This window comes from Prinia subflava, chromosome 10, assembly GCF_021018805.1.
Source record: "Prinia subflava isolate CZ2003 ecotype Zambia chromosome 10, Cam_Psub_1.2, whole genome shotgun sequence".
Lineage (NCBI taxonomy): Eukaryota > Metazoa > Chordata > Aves > Passeriformes > Cisticolidae > Prinia > Prinia subflava.
Genome location: NC_086256.1, coordinates 22,506,831 through 22,529,461, shown reverse-complemented (window position 1 = coordinate 22,529,461; position 22,631 = coordinate 22,506,831). Strand labels below are relative to the sequence as shown.

General features: G+C 38.2%; 1 protein-coding gene across 8 annotated transcripts in view; it reads right to left on the bottom strand.

The window, feature by feature from the left end:
* The window catches only part of KCNT2 (potassium sodium-activated channel subfamily T member 2), a 117,941-nt gene that overhangs the window by 8,747 nt on the left and 86,563 nt on the right, over positions 1-22,631 (bottom strand). For 3 of the 8 annotated variants that reach the window (XM_063407706.1, XM_063407704.1, XM_063407709.1), the window contains 9 exons: positions 21,526-21,631; positions 21,130-21,302; positions 19,418-19,489; positions 16,111-16,245; positions 11,789-11,900; positions 7,946-8,047; positions 5,151-5,234; positions 3,703-3,831; positions 1,428-1,448 (listed from right to left, as the gene is read on the bottom strand). In XM_063407706.1, the coding sequence (XP_063263776.1) occupies positions 1,428-1,448; positions 3,703-3,831; positions 5,151-5,234; positions 7,946-8,047; positions 11,789-11,900; positions 16,111-16,245; positions 19,418-19,489; positions 21,130-21,302; positions 21,526-21,631 (934 nt within the window). Of the gene's footprint in view, positions 1-1,427; positions 1,495-3,702; positions 3,832-5,150; positions 5,235-7,945; positions 8,048-11,788; positions 11,901-16,110; positions 16,246-19,417; positions 19,490-21,129; positions 21,303-21,525; positions 21,632-22,631 lie in introns of all 8 variants that reach the window. The other 5 variants (XM_063407708.1, XM_063407705.1, XR_010081485.1 and 2 more) reach the window with 4 other exon arrangements.

Here is a 22,631-nt window from a genome sequence, read left to right as displayed (position 1 = left end):
TAACCCCCTGGTTTTATTTGCTTTTTGTTTTTTAAAGGCAGGTCCCTGTCACACATCCCATTGTGCCCTGAGGGGTGTGACTGCTCACTTGTGCTGCCAGATAGTTGTGACCCACTCAGGCATGGTGCTCTAATAGAATGCTTCATGCCCTAAAATCTAATTAGGCTGGTCAATGCATGGCACGAATGGGAATGTAGTCATGGACATACCAATGTGCATATTTGAGATGATGGTGATTGAGAGATCTGTGGTGATAATAACAAATATCTGTTAACTTTAGATTTTTGCTCCCTTGCCTTGCTGCCCCCTGGGAGCTTTGTGTAAAATGTGAAATAGTTTGAAGGTGTAATTTCATCTGTTCCATTACGAAGCAGTGCCTTATTTTTACCTACTGCAAATTCTATCCTAACTAAATTTTCCTGCTCTGCTATCAAGAATGCTACTTGCATCCAGGGTCCTAGAAATGCTTTTCTGCTCTAAAAGCTGTCTAAACCATTGCTAAGTACAGCCACATTTTCCTTTTGCAATAAACTTGAGGATTTTGCTCCACTAGCATTTAATGTGTTTAAGCTTAAGGCTTTCACCAGATGATCTTTTCACTGTAAAGATGATTTTTTACCTTCAGAATTCAACAGGAGCAGGCCTAAAAGGAACCAGAATTCCACTGGGCTGCTTTGAAATTCCAAGTCTGTCAGCTTTCAGATTTTTAGCAAGCTGGTTTTGTACAGAACAATGTTGCTTTAAGATCTGTTTACTCAAGGATGAGTTGCATAGTTTCCACTGCATAGTTTCCTTTTCTGTGAGGATCTTACTCCCAGAATTGAACCTAACATACAGCTTCTGGCTGGGATTGAGTTACATTTCCTCACAGCAGCCTGTATGGGACTATGTTTTGGATTTGTGATGATAATGTGTTAATAATGGGGATGTTTGTGTGACTGCTGAGCGGTGCTGACACCAAGCCAAGGCATTTTCTGCTTCACACCCACCACAGCAGCAAGTGAGCTGCGGGAGAGCACAAGAATTTGGGAGGGAACACTGCCAGGACACCTGATCCCAACAGACCAAAGTGATCTCTCTTATCAAGGGTGCTGTGCTCCACAGGAACTGCAGGAAGCTGAAGGAATGAGAGGACTTGAGGCATTTGTCTTCCTAGCTGTGCTTGATGGAGGAAAGCTCTGCTTTCCTGGAGATGGCCAAACACCCCCTGGCCATCAGAAGGATGAGCAAACTCCTTGCTTTGCTCTGCTTTCACACACAGCTTTTGTTTAAGTGATCCAACTGCCTTTACCTGAGCCCAAGAGATTTCTCCCTTTCAGCCTCTCAGTTTTCTCCCCATCCCACCTTGTGGGGAGCAAGCCAGCAGCGTGTGGGGCTTGCTTCAACCAGCACACCCAGAAAGAGGCAGACAGTGAGCAAATACTTACTTGTGAAGCCATTTCTCGTGACTGACAAAGGGAAAAAAAACAAAAGACAATTTAAACAGAAGTGAACCTAGGGAAACAAAGATGGACTGTTAAACAGGAGCCACAGAAAAGCAGCCATACAGGGAATGAAAACAGATTTAATATCTCTTCTTTATATTTTTTGAATGTAATGGAAATAGTTTGGGTCATAGGTGTGATAGTCATTGAGAGGCAGGCTACATTCACTTGTCAGTCAGTTACTGGGTCACTGAAAACCTGCTTTATTTTTAAAGAAATTATGAGAATCTGTCCGTGAAGGGAGGGCTTCTCGTTTGCATAGTGAAAAAGGGAATGCCAAAGGATAAAGTTCACATATTAAATATTAATATGGCATATTTTGTCCTCATGACTCAAGTTACCTATGTTATTACCTGACAGCATCCAGGTATGTGCAGTACAAATTTAGTTTCTTGTGTCTGTTTAAACTCAAATGGGTAATCATATTGAAGGTTCTCTGAGTTATAAACCTTCAAATTTATGGTTAGAAATTCATAGTTCCTGAGTAAAAAGAGTGAAGTACTTTTCTATTATTTTCATTTTAAAGATCTTACCTAAGGACATTCCTCTGGTTTAATGTATTGAAAAGCTAAAATGATAACCCATGCTAGTATTTCATTAGTGAAATAAGTTAAAAAAATCATGTAACTCCAAAATAAACATTTGCAGAAAGATTAGAGCCTTCAGCATCTCTGTGTTTGTAGGTCTCTATCCATAAAGGCTGCAGATGCAGAGCTAGATGTTGCTCTTCTGTATTTTGGAGTAGAGGTAGGTGAGAGCAGATTACCCTGCTCCTCTCTAGAGGGAAAAGGTTGTACAAACTCTGATTCACTAAACAAGAAATTGCACAAGTATTTCTGTGAAAATACCACTGAGGGTCTGCATTCAGAACCTTCAGCTTAAAAACAACTGCTCCTTCTTCACGTAATAAAGGAGAAGTGGCATTCTCCCACATTTGTCCAACACTTGACATTTTTAAAATTTAACTAGGAGGTTTCTCCAACATCCCTTCCTTAATCCTCTGCCTTATTTATCTCAAATTTGTGAGATTACCTGTGAAAGTTGGTAGAAAGTAATAGCAGAACTCCTAATTCTCTTTTTTTTGGACCTGAAGTTAAATAGCCAGCCCTGAATGTGAAAATAAAGCATTGCCATGAATTTTATCTTATCCTTATTTAATGAATTTTTAGAATCCGGTATGTCCTCACTTTTATGGAAAGCTGTGACAGACCTTTTTTTCATATTAGCAGTGAGGCTGGCTACATTCTTCTCCAAGGAATGATTTTGATGGATTATGTTAAGGCTGCTACAGTTCAAAAGACATTATTGCAGTGACAGAGTCCACTGGCTGAGCTGTAAAAGCCACCTGCAGAGACAGCAGTGGTCCACAAAGAGATATACCCCTGAACTGGGTGGAATCTTGCACAGATTTTTGTCACCTTTTTATTAAAAATTAACTTCAGCTGAATGTACTTCCTCAAGAGCAAATCTTGATGTTAAGCATTATATACCTGAATGTTTTCTAGTATTTTTCTGAAGTATGGAAAAGAAAATATAAATTACATATCTTGGAAATTAGTGTAAACTATGTCTGAGTATTTCAGAAGAAAGGAGAGAGTTGTTGCTCACTTTTGCATTTTAAAGCCACGGTTTAATGAGATGGCAGTACTAATGGTCATGTAAACAAATGGATAACACATGACAGAAATCAAACAAAACAAAAAACCGTATGTGAAATAGTCAAGAAAAAGGATTTTTGTAATTTTTTATAAACAGAGGACTGGAGAAATGTACACTTATTTATGTGGTAAACACAGAAATACACATATAAAATATTACCACTGCTTGGCAGCTAAATTTAGAGAGATCTCACACCACTTTGAATAACACTAACTAGAAACGAGCAACAAGAGAATGAATTAGAAGGCCACGTGAGCAGGGAAATGCTGCCTGTTTTGAGACAGTGCTGGCACTGTGGCACACGTGGCAGAGGCCCTGGTTACAGGGCTTGTTCCAAACCCTGCCCTCGGTGAGCACAGCGGGTCCGAGCAGAGCTCACTCCCCAGCGGTGCTGCCCTGGTTCCATCCATCCGTTCCCTGCAGGCCAGCACAGGAGCCAAGGGCCAGGTGTCCAGTGGAGCCTGGGGCTCGGCCTGGGTCAGTGTGACCATCCCCGTGTCAGCAGAGGCCTCGTGCTCTCTGCAGTCCAACCCGCAGACAGCGCGGTGACCTGACCCACCTCAGATGTCATGAGCTTCTGGGATTCTGTCCTGTAGACTCCAATTGGAATGTCTCCTGTGGAGGAGCAAAGCTTCTGATACAGTCTGGCATATGTCCTAATCCACAGGTCCTCTTCTGTGATTTTCATCTAAACAAATAAGAGGAGGGAAGACTTTTAACTCCTGAGCATTTATTGCTTGTTCATTATCCTACTCATGAAAAAAAAATAAAAACTAAACACTAGCTGGTAATTATCCCTTTGTAGTGTTGCACTTTTGCTCCACAACAAATCTGCAACTTCAACAAATTGAATTTTTCAAACTGTTTCTTTTGCTTTCTCGCTGTTTAGAAGACATTGTAGTGGAAGCAGTTTAGTATTATGAACTTCTGGTCTTGATTTAAGATTACTGAAAATTTACATGGCAGCCTTCACTCAGCGTTTATATTTGACTGAAATACAAATGAGTAAACTAAATGTTGTCAGCAGTAAGAAACTGGTATGGACAGACTGGAGTGCATAAGTACTTTGAATTTGAATTTTGTCCACCAGACTGCAGGTTGAGTATGTGGGGACAAGGGAGTGAGGAGGAAGTAATATACTAAGCATAAGTGGTATAAGAAGTCTTACATGAAGCTCACTTATTTCATTAGTAGCTTTATTTTGAGATGTATGAGTTCCTTTTTAGAGATTCAATTGTACTTTCAAGTGTTCTTACATTCACTGTAATGAAGCTTAATGATTGACCAAGAAATACGTAATTTTTATTTAAACTTCTTTAAACCATCACTGACACCTCCCCGCTGTTCTTTATAGATCCTCACAAAGCAACTTTTAGTAACTCAACTTGTACTGATCTGTTTGCTGCCCAGGGTATGATGGGTGTGGGAGAAAACAAAAAGGTGGGGTTTATTTTAGTAAAAATTACTGCTGTTGTCTATGGTTTTATGTGTGTATACATACAGTTAAATTGCACTGGGCAATATTGACATATATAATAAAAAAACGACTTTTTAACTCCAACTCCCAGTCATTTAATACATCTGATCTTTATATAAAAACTACTTACACTCTTTATTGCCCATAGGAATGGAGATTGGGAGATAGTTCTGGCCAGGTTGCACAGGTAGCACTTCCTGGTTTTTGTATACCTAATTTTAAAACTGGTTGCTGACCTGCCATTGGTATTTCATATAAAATGCACTATTCCAGTGTTTTCCTGACTTTCCAATTTTCTGCTGAATAGAATGCATTGTGTTTTCTTGGGGAGATGTTTTTTTTGCTATAGAACTAAAAATGTTTTCTGTTTAATTTCTTCATCTTCTTCCTGATGAGAAAGGAAACAGATGGCCTTCCTTGAACTTTCACAAAAGGAAATGCCATACAAAGAAAGTAGAAGTATTTTGCAGACAGCACAGAATCTTCTCTGGTACTCTGTACTGATTTTTTTTTTTTTTTTAGTAACTTACAGAACAAAGAAACCCAGATCCTGGTGTGGTGTCAAGTCCCAGCAGAAGTCTTGTGATAGAAATCATATAATCTTTCACAAATGACTGCAAGATTTTTTAACAGGAGAGACAGAAAAGAAAGAAAAAAGTTTTAATGAACAGATGAGTAGGCAACCATTAGCACCATGTGTAAATTCCAAAGAAATTACAGATCTGTGGTCACAGTCCATCTCTTATCTTAAGTATCTTAATCATTGTAGGAATCATTGTAGTATTAAGTATTAATCATTGTAGGAATACCTATCCCTTTCTCTTTGCTGAATTTACTTATATAAAGGAAGTTTTTCTAAATTGGCTCTGCATGTGCATGAATGTACATACAAGATTTGGGGGACTAAGGCACGGTAAAGGCAAAGATGGAAGTGTCAGTGGAAATGAGGTGTTGGCCCTACGAGGTGTGAAATTATAATGAACTCTTCTGAGCAAAAGAAACGCTGGCATATGTCAGATGGGTCTGCAGTCCTCAGTGGGTCCCCTGAGGTGAAACTATTATTTTATTCAAATGGGTAATCTGAAGGGGCTTTAAGGGTTGATATGCCTTGTTGCTCTGCTAAACAGTGTGTTGCTATTGGTTAAAAGGTAGGAATTAAGTTTAGTGTAGAAGTGTAGACTAAGGCCAGGAACAGATTAAAATTACATCAGCTAAAATCACAAATATTCCTCCTCCTGGGCTGCTGGAATGAGAGGGCCATGTGGAAGCCCTGCCAGCTGTGGCTGAGCTGTTCTTTGCCACCTGTGCTCAGGTGTGGCAGGGCAGCACTGCAGTCCTCGGAATGCAGCACACACTGTAGCTCTGCTGGCTTCATGCAAATGCACAGCTAACAAAGAGGTTTTCACAAAGAAATACCTCACAAAAGTATTACAGAAATCCTTTAGAGCTCTAGAATCTGGATTTGTTCTAACTCAGATGGATTTCATTTGATACATTAGTGATTCAACTATTTTGATTTTTGTACTGGTAGTCTCCCAGTTGTGATGGGCTAAATGCCAAGGAGCATCTTGAACAAAATGTTTGCAAACTAAACCTATTTTTTACCTTGGCTGCATCATTTCTGCCATGGAATTTTCTTAGATTAACAGGTTTATTCAGCAGGATTTGTAAGACCAAGTTTTCATTTTTCAGTCACTGTCTCAAAGATAATTCAAATGCTTTTCTTTCAGCCTATAATGGGAAGCACCAGCTGAACCCCAATGTTCCCCATGTCATTTGCTCTGTTTTTTGCAGAAGAAAAATACAGAAAATGGGACCATAAAAAAGAACAAAGAGCTGCTGTTATAGAATTTCTAGCTTGGAGAAAGAAAGGTAATTCTAGAAAAATGACAGTTCACCTACAATCAGTAGCAGTTCAAAAGGACAGGTGGAATTAAAATGAGAATGAGCATGTGAGGCTTTTTGTTTTAAACACTTTCTGGTGAATGGTGTTACTCTGTCAAGTCATAGCATGATTATTCATGTCTAGGAGCAAATATAAAACATTGAAGTTACCTATGTGCTGGCAGGAGCTCTTGATGATTGATAGATCTGTTTCTATATATGTGTCTTAGCTATTTTCACTTCTTTTTAATACTGTGGTATGTGACACTGATATTCTGGGGCATGATTATGAAGATGTTTTATATGCAAATACATTTATTTCTAGAACCTTAAGATATTTATGCCCATATACATGACTGGTTTATATATTAATGACTTCTTGAGAAAAGTTTAGCTCCAGGAATTTTTCTATTCATGTTGGATTTGCCTGCAGGAAATTTATTTGGAAGTAGAATTGCAATGAAGGAACACCTTTCATGCACCAAATTACCAAGTAAATTAATTTCCCAGCAAGAATGTTTTCCACCTGAGTACTAAAGCATCCACAGGCTATAGAGGCAAAGCAGGGGCTGCTCAGGTGAGTGGATGATCTGGCCATGGTGGTGTTCCTGCTTGTGCTGTGTGCCTTGATCCCTGTTGGGTGGTGCTGGGGGCTGCTCCTTGGGCGTCCTGGTGTGTCAGAGTGTGCAGAAAGGTGAGCACTGCTGAAGAGTGGGCAGGATTGGCCTATTTTCCACCCTGATACTAACAACTACTGCCTCCATTTGCCCTGACTGTGTTTTCTGATATTTTTTCTTCAACTCTCTGAAGCTGTGCTCTTCCCTGATTCTCACTGTCATCACTGCCTCCTGGATTCTGAGCCACAAGGTTGAATTGCTGCCCTTCCTTCCCTCACTGTCTCTTTGTAACCACTGAGTGCACTCCTTGCAAGGGCAAGCATGGCTTACTTTACCAGGTAAGGACTGGGCCTCTGCAGGTCTAGTCCACATGAGTAAGGGGAGAGGACACTATGAAGTAATTGAGGCCTTTATCAGCAAATGCAGGAGACTAATAAATTACATATTAAAGTAATTATCTTCTTTTCTGTTAGGAACACAACACAATGCCATTGAAATGGGCACTGCCTTTTTTGTTGCAAAGTACAGGCATTATTATCCTGTATAATCTGCAATTTATGTAGGCCTTATCAAAAGTATTTGATTGTGGAGAGGTACATAAACAGTATTACATTGTGTAACATCAGATTTTGTGCAGTCACAGGGTGGTTGGGATTGATAACTGAATTAACACATGGAGACACTCCGTTGTCTTTTGCCATTGATTGGTCCCAGTATAGACGCACTTTAATGGATCCCATGTCAGAAAATAGGGTCATCCAGCAATTAAGCACAATGAAATGGGTGGCAGTGTTTGTGTTAAGTCACATTACTGTTCACAGTACCTGATAAAGCAGTGTGTCCAACATGCTGATGCTGAAAACCCTGCCAGCAGCAAAGGGCAGTCGAAACATAAACGCCAGATTAGATCCCTTCTCCCGCTCTTTCTGTTAAGGAATTAAACAATGGAAAACATTTTTAATGCTGGTTTTGGAAGCACTGTAACAAAAACATGAAATAGATATTATCTTGAAAGAAGTCAAAAGTGTAAAACCCTTTTCCTCTCAACATAGCTTCTTCCTACAAGTACGGAGCATCTTTGTTCAGTAGGTACAGTTTTTCAGGTTGAAAGACATTGATCAGTGTATTTGTTGTTTCAGTCATCACATCTCAAACTCCATGGGCATATTCCACTAGATCAAAAGGAGGGAGGGATATCAATTGTGCTTAGTTCCTGTTAACCTGCTCCAGTTCCTTGGTGCTGGCAGTGGACTGTCATCCTGGTCCAAGAATTGTCCTAGCAACAGGAACAGGGAACATGAACCATGAACACAATCTGGTACAGAAGGGAAGAAATGGCACAGGGGTCAATCAGTGCCCTGGTGCTGCTGGCCACACTCTGCCATTTGCCTTGTGGCCACCTGGACACACACATGCTGGCCTAGGCTGCCAACCAGCACCCCCATCCTTGGGCAGCTCTCCAGCCACTCTGCCCCATCCTGCAGTGCTGCAGGAGGTGACTGTGACCCAAGGGCAGGGCCCAGCCCTTGGCCTTGCTGACCCTCATACGACTGGACCAGGCTGATTTAGTTTCCTTCCATCTCTTTTACAGCCTTGCTTTTCCTTTATTCTTGCATCAAAGAATAATAATCCTACTTTCTTGGCAAGAACAAATTAATTTTCTGGTGTTGATCTGGAACAACTTCCTAAAAACCTGTCAGTTCAACAGCCAAATTTGTGTGCTAATTAGAATTTATGTAAATTGTTAGAGATCTATGTAAAATAAGACACCAATAATAAGAGGCATCAATCTCTTTTTATAACTTATATGTCATTATTGGTTTTTATTACTTAACCTTAATTTAAATCTGCTTAATACCTGAATTATATTAAAGGAAAAAAATGGAGACAGGAAATAGGAGGCCCCATCCTGAAGGTTTAAAAAGCAGCCTGGCTCTGTTTAAATCAGTGCAAATATACTGGGCCACCCCAGATAGATTTCTGCTCACCTAACATCTGTGTGCTTATCCCTGTGGAAGATAAAAAACCACAAGATTGGGTTTGATTAAAAGATATGGGAACTTGTACTTATTTCAAAATGATCACTTAGAGCTTTAGAATTTTTACCAACACCTGCAATATTTACTTGGAAAAAAACCTAGCAAACTAAAGTCTGAATCCTATCCAAAACATTACAAACCCTTTCCCCTTCAAGAAAGAGGGAGTGGTGAGCTCATTTGTTTTCTCATGCAAGACAAATGGAGAACACACATTTCAAGTTTAGAGTGTGTTTTGTTCTTCCTTTTCTGTGTTGTATAAAGGCCACTTCTTTCTCCTGTGTCAGTGCTGAGTTAACTGTCAGATTTATTTATCTCTAAAATGAGAAAAGTTGCAGCTGCAACAGCAGATGGACACCTGATTTGTGTATCTGTCTTCTGCAGCCCATTAGGCTGAAAAGCCAATTTTGCAAGTGTGTTTCACTGCTACCTCAAGGCAACTTGCCTGACATTCTCAGTCGTTCTGAAAATGAGGTGCTTAATGCAGAAATAACAAGCAACTGTATGTTTGACTGCTTTAGGTAATTTTTACTGGAGTTTTTAATTGCCTTTCATTTTGCATGAGGGAGTTCTGAAACATCAAATGAACTATGGCACCACCTGTGAAGTTCCCCCTGCAAATGTTAAGATGAAGTGACTGGGAAATATCAACAGCAGGCAACTGCAAGAGCAATGAAGAAAATGTTCTTTCTTTAAGATAATTTATCTACCTCTGTTTCAGCAGAGCATAGTTTGGATAGTTCATTAAATGTTCAGCTTCCAACCTATCTTCACAACTTTTGCACAATACATTAATAAAGATAGTCTAGAAGTTAAAATATCTTTAAGTCTTTCCAGAATATCTGCTTGAAAAATTAAGGAGCATATGTAAATAAAGAAAGAACTGAGATAAAAATCCTGGTTTCTCTACATGGAAGTAGACAGCCGACAGAGAATTCCAGAATCCAACTGGAATTGGATTAAGGGAATATGTTAACAAATAATTTCAAAACCTTATCAGTCATAGTACACCAAGACATTAGGTTAGGTTGAAACACAGTGTTGAAGGCCCCAGCCAGCAGCTGGCCCTTGTTGCCCTGACAGATCTGGCAATGCAGATTCCAGCCAGTTTTAGCTTATCCTTCATGGATTCACCACAGAGGGAGGAAGCGCTACAATGGAAGAGCCTGGGTGCAAACCTTAAAGGGTAGTGGGAGTGGTGGCATTATCCCAACAAAGCTGAGCCCCCTGCTGCAAACAGCTCCCCTCTTTGTGCAACAACTTGGGTCTGGTTTCCTCACAGCTCTCCAGGATACCTCTCTGTCACAACACCAAACACAGGATCAAGCCTTCATGCTACTGCAGGCAAAGGTAACAAGTCACTAAAGGCCACCCAGATATTTGCATCTTGTGTTTGACATGTAAGTGTGATAGTAAAGATTTATCCTTATCCTCAACCTGTCTCATCTATACAGGCTGAATTTTTGCAGCATTCAGTTCCTCTGTAAGAAACTGGACTGGGACAATTCCTCTGTAAGAAATCGGACTGGGAAGGTAAGTTTCTATGGAAAGGCTCTTTTCCATTAAGTATATATTAAAATTACCTACATGAATATTATACAGTAAATAGTGAACTCTGAAATCCCCAAAATCTAGGAAATTTACGGTTCAACTAGGAAGTGGAAATAATGCATTAAGTCTGTATAATGGTAATGATTTCAGCATGAATTCAAATTCACCAAGATATGTAAGATATCTGAGGTGGTCATACTCATTGATAGACTGATAGAGAGAAAGAAAAGAATGTAGTGAAGGATTTCTGCCCTTGAAGAGTGTCCCAGTGGTGTTATTTGTCTCTCACAAACTCAGAATATGGCCTGAAAGATCGTCATGGTAATACTAATACTGTAATTTCCAGGGAGTGCAGAGGTGGGTAGGTCAGATCACCAGTGAAGATTTGTGAGAAAGGGGATTGTCCTTGAGTTTAGAGAGTTAAACACATGCACAATATTACTTCCTATGCTTCACCTGTTTTAAGTAACAGCATTTTGAAGAAGCAGATTAAATTTATTTCCATACCGCCACAGCTCCACAGTTTGAAAATGCCAAATATACATATAGAATATGAAAGTTTTATCTAACATTTCAGTTGTCGCTGTCCCTCTCATCATTCTGACAGAGAACAATTGCTGTTCTCAAACCATCCCAGTAATGCCATTATCTCTCACAGATGCAAAGAAATGTGTACAGAAGACATGATTATAGTGCCTTTAAAATTAAAAAATACATTATAATGAAAGCTGTATGTTTTAAGCATTTAGTCAGTTCAAAGATGTTCCATGTTAATTGTCTGTGTCAGCTTCTCGGATAACTACATTAGCTCTAAATATTTAATTATCAAAAAAGATTTCATTTTCCTTGAGCAAATTCCACCAGAGAGTTGATTAATATTATATTGTAAATTGATTAAATTAAATCCAACTTTATTCTTAAATGAGGGTAGGATTTTGAAAAAAAAATCTTTATGTTAGCTCTACGACCATAAATCATTTCACTGTTTCCTCTTGTTTTGAAATTATTGTTACAAAAATCGGGAAAAGTAATAAAAATATAACATTTAAATGGAAGATGGGGGGAGGCAAATGTCCTTACCTTTTCCAGTTTGGACAGAGCAAGAGAATAGCAGTCTTTGGCTCTGAACTGCATGAATCTCATGTTGGCTGGGTGAGTTAGTTCTGTGATAATGCTTAGGCTGGAGAACAACCTGCATTTTAAAAGAATGTGGTGATTATACTTCTAATTATAACAATTGACAATAAATATAACAATTCACAAATGTAAGGCTCTACGTATAGCTACAGCCTGTGCTCATGTCCATGTTTTTAATGAAATCCTGAAATCTGTGATGGCTCTGGGCCCAATGAATGAATGCTGGTCCAGCAGCAGAGGAAACTACAACACATTCTCTGTAGAATGCACAAAGAAGCACCCACTGAGCTCAAGAAATACTTCAATGCTAGAAAGAAACAACTTAATTTCATTATCAGAGGTTTTATTTAATTGGTACAATATCACAAATCTGTAGGAAACAATAAAAAATGCAAAAGTTTAAAGCTTGTACTTAGTACCTGGTTGCAAGTAAAATACAACTGATTTATGTAGGGGTTTTTTTTCAACCTTTCCAGTTGGTTGTTCTTTCTTGAGGTCTGTTTGCATGCTGTGACTACAGTCTGAGCAATATAGATGAAAAGTGACACTTGTGGGAGTTGCTGAGAAAATGTATGTTTATGTATACTTATGTTCTCACTTTGAAATATTTACATATACAAAATATCTATGACTTAACACCAATTCAGGCTTCCAGTAAGTAAAAGCAGTGAAGAAAGCTCAACTGTGAACTGGCTGAATTACACAGATTTTCAAGCAGCGGACTAAAGAGCTCCTCCTCAGCACTAAGGGCTCCAGGGAAGAGAAAGAAAATCATAGTTTACACTGTTTAAATACTAAAGAAGTTGGAATAGAATGCGTATTATTATTTAAATCTTTCCTCTACAGATCCGTGTTAGAAAATGAGATATACATTTGTAGCTTCTTTTGCTGATCCTGAGGCTACTTATCTACACTAACAATAGATAATTATTGTACTAATTACATCATTGATGTGGCTTCTGTCTCACTTTTCATGGAAACACAATTTGGTAAGTTAGGGTCAAAGGGGATTCAGTGCATCTTTTTGCAAGTCTTGTCCTTTTCCCTCACTTTTGCAGGGAGAAACATCACTGAAATGGCAACGCAAGAGCCTAAATGTGGGGACCTGTAAATCCAGACTGTCTGCCAATATGTCTTAATCCCACACTGTATTTGAAAACTAACACTACAGAATTCAGAATTAGGAGCAATAGGAAATTAAAAGCTGATCTCATGATAAAATAGACACAGAAGGAAAAAATGTAGGCTGCTATGTTTCTCTTAAAGATGGTTTAGTTTATCACCAAGATATGAACTCTGATTTATATTAGGAAATCAATTTCAAAATTGGCACTGGTTAAATATTTTACTTACTAGTGCCTTTTAGCTGAATTAGGGGAAATTACTCTCCAGCAGTCAGGGGCAGATTGCATCTTGCCCTGGGTGTAAGGCACACTGCCTGCCAGCTTTTAGCACTGGAGCAGGTTCCTTCTGGGCACAGATTCTTCTCTTCTACCCCATTCTGGCAAGAAAGGACCGGATGGGGAAGAGAAGGCCCCACCAGCCTGATGGAGGGCATGGCTTGCTGTTGAACTCGCATTTGGAAATCAGACAAGCAAGAGAGACATGTAGTTCTTTCCCAAACCACAATGACAAACCCAGAAAATAATACAATGCCATCATAGCACCTCCTTTGGCTTTATCTCTGCATTGGTGCTGACAGCTAGATACCAGGCAAAACACTGCCGTTACCAGCACTGCTGGCAAGGGCTTCCTGTAGGATGTGAAACACAGCCTTTAGAGGTTAACTAAGAAAACTTTAGAGTAGTACAGACCTAGTGCCTGAGGAAACTCGCTGTTTTTCTGAGGTGAGCTCACACCTGTCTAGAGGGACTCAGTTGCTGGCTTCCTATTTAATTGTAAAAAGTGAAAAGCATTTTAAGGTATAGTCCAAGACAGTTAATTTCTCTTTTTATTTTTAAGCTGTGAAAACTTGTTCTTTCTTCATCAGTGTGCCCATTTGAGTCACACTCCTGTGCTCCTTCTATGTCAGGTAAGTCAGTGCTGTGTCAGTTTTAATTGGGATGGCACAGCTTCTTGCCCTGAAGGTGCTAATAACCCTGTCCTTATAAACAATGCACCTGCTTTCCAGGGTGGGGAGCCAGGACTGCTAATTTATGTAAATCAGGTAATAATGACACAACTGGTGTATGACATCTGCCAGCCTAGGCTGCCACTGCAGCACTCTCCCATGGCTTTTTCAGGCCTGAGTAACTCACATCAGGGGTGTTCACATCAGCCTGGATCCTCGGAAAGGTTTCACCTGGTGAGACTAAAGTGGAATCTCTGTCAATGGCCTGATACCATTGAAAACAGCATATTAAATCCACTGGTTTAAAATCCATCTTTAATACTACAGTTGGTGTCAAGTGCTGTTGCTCTCTACCATGTCCGGTCTTTTCTTCATTACTTCTGATATTATTAGCTATTCCTAAGTAGTGAAAAAGCTTTCAATGTATTTTAAAGGGCATTTACATAACTATTTCCCTTAGTGCAATGAATGTAGTTTATTCTGTAGAACAGGTAAATGCCACTACCTTATGCCTCTTTCCGAAGCTTATTGATTTCTACAACTTTTATATAAGATAAAAATGCAGTGAAATTATTATATATGTTCTAGGGGGAAAAACAGAAACCAAATTTGTACAGTACTTGTGAAAGTCAACAAAGTTTTATGAAAAAGTGTTGTCAACTCTTAAACCAAGGTATTTATTTTAATTTACTTTGATTGTAAATAAGCAGTGTTAAAACAAGACTGAATGAGACACAGAATTTGTACATGAGTTAAAGCTGCCATCTAGTTGCAAACAACGTGCAAGACAACTGAAGGAGTGTACAGTAACATTTAATGGCATACCTATCATATGTAGTTTCTCTTCTACAAAGCAGTACACAACTAGGGGAAAACCAAAAAAAAAAAAAAAAAAAAAAAAAAGGGACTTTGCAAGTTTTTATTGTGATACAACTTCTTTTTCTATCTGGAGGTAAACTGTATTTCTGAAAAACTGGTGTACATAACAGACCTTGGTGAGATGCCCTAACTCTGTAAGGTTAGGAGTAGATCTGAGTGATGCACAGATAAAGCTCAATTATATTTTCAACCCGAATTTCATAGGTGTGAGTATGAAACACACACCTGTTAAAGTGTCAGGTACCAATTCAGAAACTGAAATGTTAGAAAAAGACAGAATTAACATTTCTTGTGCAATGCAGATTTGCTTCCTTTGAGCACATGCAGAACTGCAAAGAGCACTTAACTGCATTCTCACAGAGCTGCATTTACAAAAAAAAAGCTATTTTAATGAGCTCAGTTTTCTAAACCACTAAAGGATTCAAAAGACTTTTATTACGCATCTCCCTCTAGTCTTTTATGGAAGGTCTGACACAGAAAACAGGTAATTGTAATAAAAGCAACCTTGAATCATACTCAATTTTCTTCCAGGTCTTGTTAGAATGACCAGGAAGTGCTAGGCTTAAGGCCCAAATCAGGGAGGCATTTCATAGCTGACTGTGTAGTGTGGTTTGGTTTGTGTGAGACTTTTTGGGTATTTTTATTAAGCAAATAATATTTTTCTCAGCTCAAGGCAAATACGTTTTTTCATACTTATTGAACCAAGATGTTGAACACAAAGGCTTTAATGAGGAGAGTTCCCAAAAGGAACAGCAAATCTCAGTGTTTTGCTTCTCATCACAGCATCTTCTTTACTAGACCAATCGTATTATACTCTCATGACTCTTACCATGTTGCTGTCATATGTAATGTTGTATATATGTGCCTAAAAACCTAACTTTTGTGCAAAACTAGATATACAAAATGTGAACACTTACTACTAACTTCACAGCGATGCATTGCTTACCTTTCTGCAGTAGAAGGATCTGCTTTTCATATGGGCACTAGCATTATTGTGAATTTTCTGTTCTCAACTATCTTTTATCCTAAGTCTTCTGGAGTAACTTTGTTTTCCTTCCTTTAAACCTGACAGCTAACTTTTAAAATAAGTGTCTAGTTTGGGGATGCAAAGGTATTTCATCTGGGCTTTCAGGGGAATACCTCAGGATTCTAAGTGAATTGCTAAGCAGGGTGGAAAAAGTTTGCCCATGTAAGACACAAATTCATGCAAGTGAAAACTGAAGTAAAATAAAAAAAGAATAAGTTCTTGGCACAAGAGGCATCAAGTATTTCACAGTTAATGAGGATGTGTAGATAGATTGCAAAAATGCCTTACCTGAAGAGGGTTTGAACATTGACAATAGTCTTGGCATCTGCCATGTAGTCTTCCTCAGCACTCATGGTGCTCTCTTTGTCCACCACCACCATGTTAGCTGCAAAGGTGACCCCACACCTTAGTAAGTCATCTAGGCTTTTGTGAAGAGAGAGGGAGAAAGAAACGAGCAACTTAAATATGGAACACCTGAAAGATCAGCCATGCTTGGCATCTGCAGATCAGCTACACAACAACTAATATAATCTAGGAAAACATCTCAATTCATTGGTAGGATAGAATATAGAGTCTACTTCAGTAGGTTGTTACAGTCCCTCTTGGTTGTTAATGATAAATTTATTTCCATTTTTTTTAATAAGCCTTTAACAGTTACTTGGGAAGACTTTGGCCTTATCCAACAACTTGCTCTATTGCAGTTACTTCTGACAATAGAAAAACCCAAATAAATGCTCCAGGCTGCTCTTTTCCACAGCTTTATTTTGGTTTCAAAATGCTAATAAATGAGCTGGAGTGTTCTCAGCATGATTTTAGGAGCAGCTGCAGAGCAGCAGAACTTTGTGCACAGCTGGACGATGTTTGTGTGAAGCCCAACCACAGAAAATGCTCACAGACAGCTAAGTTACAATTCTCATCATGCCTTGTAGCTTTGTCTCAAAAATGAAGCATGTTTCAGCTGTTTTAACAACAACAATTTCCACTGATCCTAAGCACTTTTTGACAAGTGGGGTGGGTTTTTTTAACAACTTATTTTGGAAGAATATATACCATTATTTATGAAACTGTGTAACATCACTGATGGTTGACTACAACAAAAGAAAAACTGATTTTATGTGGGCTTTGAACAGTGCACAAGTAGAAATGCATTTTTTCTGAGTAACTTGTATTTCTGCTTTTTCAGACTTTCAGTTGATCCCTGAAAATAGCAGCATATTCTGAAATACCCAGATTTTCTGCATTTAAATGTTTCATAAGCTGAACAGCTATTCTTATTTTAGCAGTTACATTTGGCTTGTGGAGAATTTGAAAAATGCTAATGTGGAAGTATTATAATTCTAGTTCTCAGGTGCCTCTAGCTAAAGATTCCTCAAGACTGACTAGATTTCTACACAACTGTGAAATCTGTTCAATTACAGATTTCAAATCCTACCCTAGGACTGGGGGACAGGTACTGCTTGACTTATTTTGATAAAGTGCATCTCTACTATGAATTTTGGTAAAGATGTTTTTCTGTGAGCCATCTACTTCTAACAAAAAAATGAATGGTAAATTAAAGTAAATCCTTTGGTGGTTTTCTCTCTGAGATGATGATACTTTATTGATGGTGAACAAATGATATATATTTTAGATACTTATAGATAGTTCGTGGTACTTTGAGAATGTATTTTATATCCCTTAAATAAGAAAGGAAAATTTGCATATTTCACAATATATTTCTTCTCTACAAATGATCAGATCTATTAGTTGTACATGATTTAAAAACATGGTGAGGGAAATACAGGGAATATGTATGAGGTATATTTTTAAAAGTATTCTTATTGGTGATAACAGATGTCAAAAAAAACCTGCTACAAACTCTAGTTGCTTATTGCACCAGGAATTAAAGTGATTTTAGTGTCAGAAAAGATGCAGAAGTTCATGCTGGTATTACTTTGACCTTCTGAATTCTGAATAATCACTTATTCCAAAGATTACATGCTTCATTTATTTAAAAATGCATTTAATTATGAAAGAACAACAAAACACCATTAGGGAGGGATTTGGCGATTTCTGTTTTGGAATAAACTCAGTAAATTTAAACAAAGTTTAATTTTCTACATTAGTAAAACAGGTTAGCATCTGAATTATTAATTACTTTGAATACTTTGGGTATTCCTTCTTGAGTATACATGTTGATGCTGTTTGTGTTTTGCCTTTTTCCTTTTATCTGTATTCTTCACACATGTATTTGTAGCTCTGTAGCCTATTGTATTAGTGATTAGTTTTCCCAGTAATTTTCCATGGCCTTTCCCTAAGCAGAAAGACAAATTCCAGAGCTCCATGCCCCAGGAGCTCTCTTGGTTCTTCCTGGGCACCAAGGCTGAGAACTCTTCCAGATAAATTCTCATGGACAAAGTGCAGCCAGTGCCAAGGGGGAACTCCACAGAAGGGGCTTGGCCTGGGGGAAATCGTACCACCACTTTTCCTCCTAATTGGTGCTTTTTATCAATTAATTTTAATTTTAATCAATTTTAATTTTTAATTTTTTTAAATTTAATTTTAATTTAAATTTTAATCAATTTTTTCTTAAAACCTATACGATTGTATTCACCCCTGCAGGGGCAGGCTTTTGTGGACATCTTTCCATAACTGCCTCTGAAGGCCTTCAAATAAAGATCTCCTTTTATATTGCCTCTTACTAAAATGATCTTGAGTTTCATTTCTAGGTTGGGAAAAAGGCAACAATTTAATTATTCTGCCTCTATTTTGAGTTCTTTTTATAACTATTATGTAATTAAGAGTTAAGAAAGTAGTAGATATTAATAACCTGTGACCCTTTCTTGCTTTATAGGAAAAAATGTGAAGTAAACAACATTTCTGTGGGCTCTTTGTAAACCTTGCAAGGATTTGGTATCACCAAGGTAAATCTGTGACTTTATCATTATTATAAGCAGGAAATAAGTTTTTTGATTTCTACAGGGGGAATTAATATCATGGGCTTGTAGCCCCAATTCAGTATTCACTATGCAGTGAAGCAGTTTTCTTTAAATTTACAATCTACACAGAGGAGTCTACTAAAATATTCATGAGTCCTTGCTCTTTTGTTTCTGCCTGATTTTCACATTAAAGTTCTGTTGCTAAACCTATATCCATAAGCATGTATTAGCAGAGGTGAAGACAGAAATGTAGGAGTAAGTGATAATTTAAGTAGTGGAAGAGGAAGACTTTTGGATCCATTCAAGACTGTTTACATTCTGTAGCTATCTTTACAAAACCGGAGTCAATGAATTCCAACAAATTATAACTCAGTACAGACTGACACTAGAATGAGGGCTATAATCTGTTTATTTGTAGAAACATGAAGTCACCTAAGTAAGTGTTAATCTTAGGTTTTTTAAGATATTAACTTGTGCTCCCTGTCATGCTTTTCACTAACGCACTCCTTTAAAAGTCAGAAATTTGAAATCTCAAATTACAGCACACAGACACAGACTGTGCATGCAAAAAGCTCATCTCCAACTACAACACACACACACAGAAACATGCAATGACAATACACACAACAAACCACTGAGACTACAAAGGGAAGTTTTCTAACAGTTATTTCACCTACTTGTCGATAGAGCCCACCATGTAGTAAACCATTGGAAACCAACAGATTGCATCCAGAAAATGCATATCTGGCCTAAGCAGCAGATGGAATTACAAAATGAAACACAGTATCACAACAGCAGCATTTCTTCGAAAGTATTTCAATCAACTGGTAGTGTGGGGTTGTTTAAAAAAATAACTTTAAGAAAGTTTGGCCTTATAATGTCAGTTTAAGCAGGAAATAGGTTTCAGAAAGCTGTGAATCAACTCTTTGCTGTGATCATACAGAACGATCAGAATTAACACGCTACTATTAATAAATGCACCTCTAAAATCAGAACTGTTACGGCACAGGACAGTTCCAAATATAAGAACAAATGAGTGATGTCAAAGACACACTACCAAGTTATACTCCAGTGTATGTCCTAGGAGGACTTAAAATAAGCATCAACAATTCTCAATTAAAATGCAAAGTGGAAATCAAATCTTCATTTGGGTTTTGTGACACCTACTGCTTTCAAGCCTACTCCCTTTCAGAGGAGTCACTGCAAACGCTGCATGGAGAGAGACAACACCAAGGGTGTTGGTTTAATTAGCAGGCAGAGCTTTTACTTCACATTAATCAATCAAAAGTGGGTTTAGCTCAAGTGTCACAGCAGCACTGAAGTGTGTGAAGATGGGCACTGTGCTGGCACTAGAGGGCCCCCTGTGCCCACGGCTTTGCTCTCATACAGCCAGTGAAAATGATTTAGCCTCATTTAGGCTTCTCAATTTGTGTAATTCACTGTATGCCATAGTACCCACACAAAAACCTGCTGTTTTGCAAACACAGGTGACTAAGGAGCTGCCTGAGGGAAAATGGGACACTTCACAGCAGGCCTTTGCAGAAAAAAAAAATCACTTAAACTGCAACAGATCTACGCAAAGGGAAGCGTCAGCCCTGGAATCACAACCTACAAGGCATTTTTGCTTTCTTAGCTTGTTCTACTTTTCAGTGTACAGCTAACCTCCATTTCCGTGTCTTTCTTAAAAGTGTGATTTTAAGTAGCTGAGCTGTACCGAAGTGTTGCAAAAAACACCCCAAAAAACTTATTAATTATCAGATTATAAATGAACAAGTCTTGACATAGGCAAATTTGTCTGAAATATTAAAAGCAAGAAATGTGAAAAAATTCAGCAGTCACCAGAGAGATATAAAAGTAACAAAAAATACTGCAGGTTTTAATTTTCATCCACGGCTTTAAATAATTTTAGATAAAGTGTGTCTGTGGGTGTCCTTTTGGCTTAAAGAACTGTTTATCTTTGACTGTAGAGTTATTAAAAATATACCTAACTGGTCCAGGCCAGTAGGTGCATTGTGTTAAGTAGGTTAGTGCTGTCATGTAGCTGTGAATCTGTTACACAGCTTGCTTTTTACAGTGTTTATTAAGCTATTTAATTTTAGCAGTAACATTCACGTTTTTGGGGGTAATTTTAAGAAAAACTTAGCTGAAACATTGGCCAAGAAGAATAATAACATTAAGGTTTACTATGGCTATTAACAGTCAGTAGAAGCTCAATTTTGTATATGGCAGTGAACATGCCAGTATGATTTTTGTCACGAACTTTTCTCAAAGATAAGTGTGCCATAATATTTTTGATTTTCAGCTGGCCAAATGAGAAGGGATCATCTATGGAAGTAATGGTAAAATGAGTTTAAAACTTATGAGAAGGGGGAAGAAAAAATCTCCTTACGGGTTGTCCAGCAGTAATACAATGGGGTTTAGTTCTTTCTTTGGTCGGTAATAAGCTCTGAGTGGGACAATAAAGTTATATAAGCCATTTCCAGCAGTTTCTGCTGCAACTATAATCAGTTTGTTTTTGAATCCATAGGCTTTGGCATCTTCAAAGTAGTTATGCTGGCATCCCTAAAATCAAAGTGAGAAACAAGTTCAGTGGATGTGAATATTGTATCAGATGACCCAAGAGAGACCTGGTTAGACATAAACACTTGGTGATGAAAAGAAAATATAGTATTATAGCAAACACTGCACAAACTTCACCTCTGAGGGGAAATTAGAATTTAGCTCAGCTCAGATGCAAGAGACAAATGAGAATGCAGGGTTATCCAGCAGCAGAACCCCCCTTTACCTTATCTAGCCTTAGACAACAGAAGGGTACTTTTTCATGCAGAAGATGACAAAAGGTGGGAGAACTTCCAATATAAGGAGAGTATGGAGGATAGCCTTTGGCATACCTGGAACAGAAAAAAACATTTTACAGTATAACAAATTACCAAAACACAGCTGCCTCAACAAGTGTTTTATAGGATGTTTAGACATACGTCCAAGTTTTAGAGTCAAGTCCACAAAATGAACTCTTTAATAGAGGTCAAAAGAATGCATTTTGCAGCCAGTTCAACAGAACTTAGTGAAAGCTACCATACTTGTGGGACTGAAGGACTTTTGCTTGGGTTTTTGAATACAATCTGTTGTATCACACTGTGCCGTCATAGGGTTTTGAACTGGAAACTTCTAAGTTGAAAAACGAAAGAAAGAAAACAGAAATAACTGTACTTCTGCTCTTCCTTCTCCAATTCTTTTTCAAACATTTACCAAGAATGAGTGAGTTTTAGCTTTAATAATGTACTTTCAAAATGGCTGGAATAAATTCTAAATTGCAAATCATCTTTCCAACGAGGTGAAATCTCTAATCGGCCTTAGTGGTTTTTTACAAGAGGCCTTTTAAATCCTGGTGTTTCAGTCTGCACATTTAAGGTGACTTTTCCTACTAATTTTTTCTCTGGAGCTTGATAATCGTCCCTGGGGCTTCTCATGCTTTGCCACTGGTGGAGATGGGAAACTCTGCTGGTTGAGGCACTGGCTCAGTTGTGTATTTCAGTTTTAACACCCCTGTCAGCAATCCCATATGCACAGCAGGATTGAATCTTCTGGGTTTTTCTGAGTAATGCATCTTTACTTTCAGTAACACACTAACAAGCGTTTTGAATTAAATATGATAATTCATCTCATACTGCTTTTTTGTCATTCCTGCATTTTGAAGTCACATACCCAGCCCAAACATTCAAAAGCCTGTTGGATCATCTGATTATCACTGCATTCTCATGACAGGAAGCTTTATCTGTTTACAAATTTGTTGAGTGCTCAATTAGTAATTACAGAAAGTAAAAGAATATGCTATGAATGCATTGCAATACATGACTACAGCTTTTATAACTGCAAAGAGAAAATCTCTAG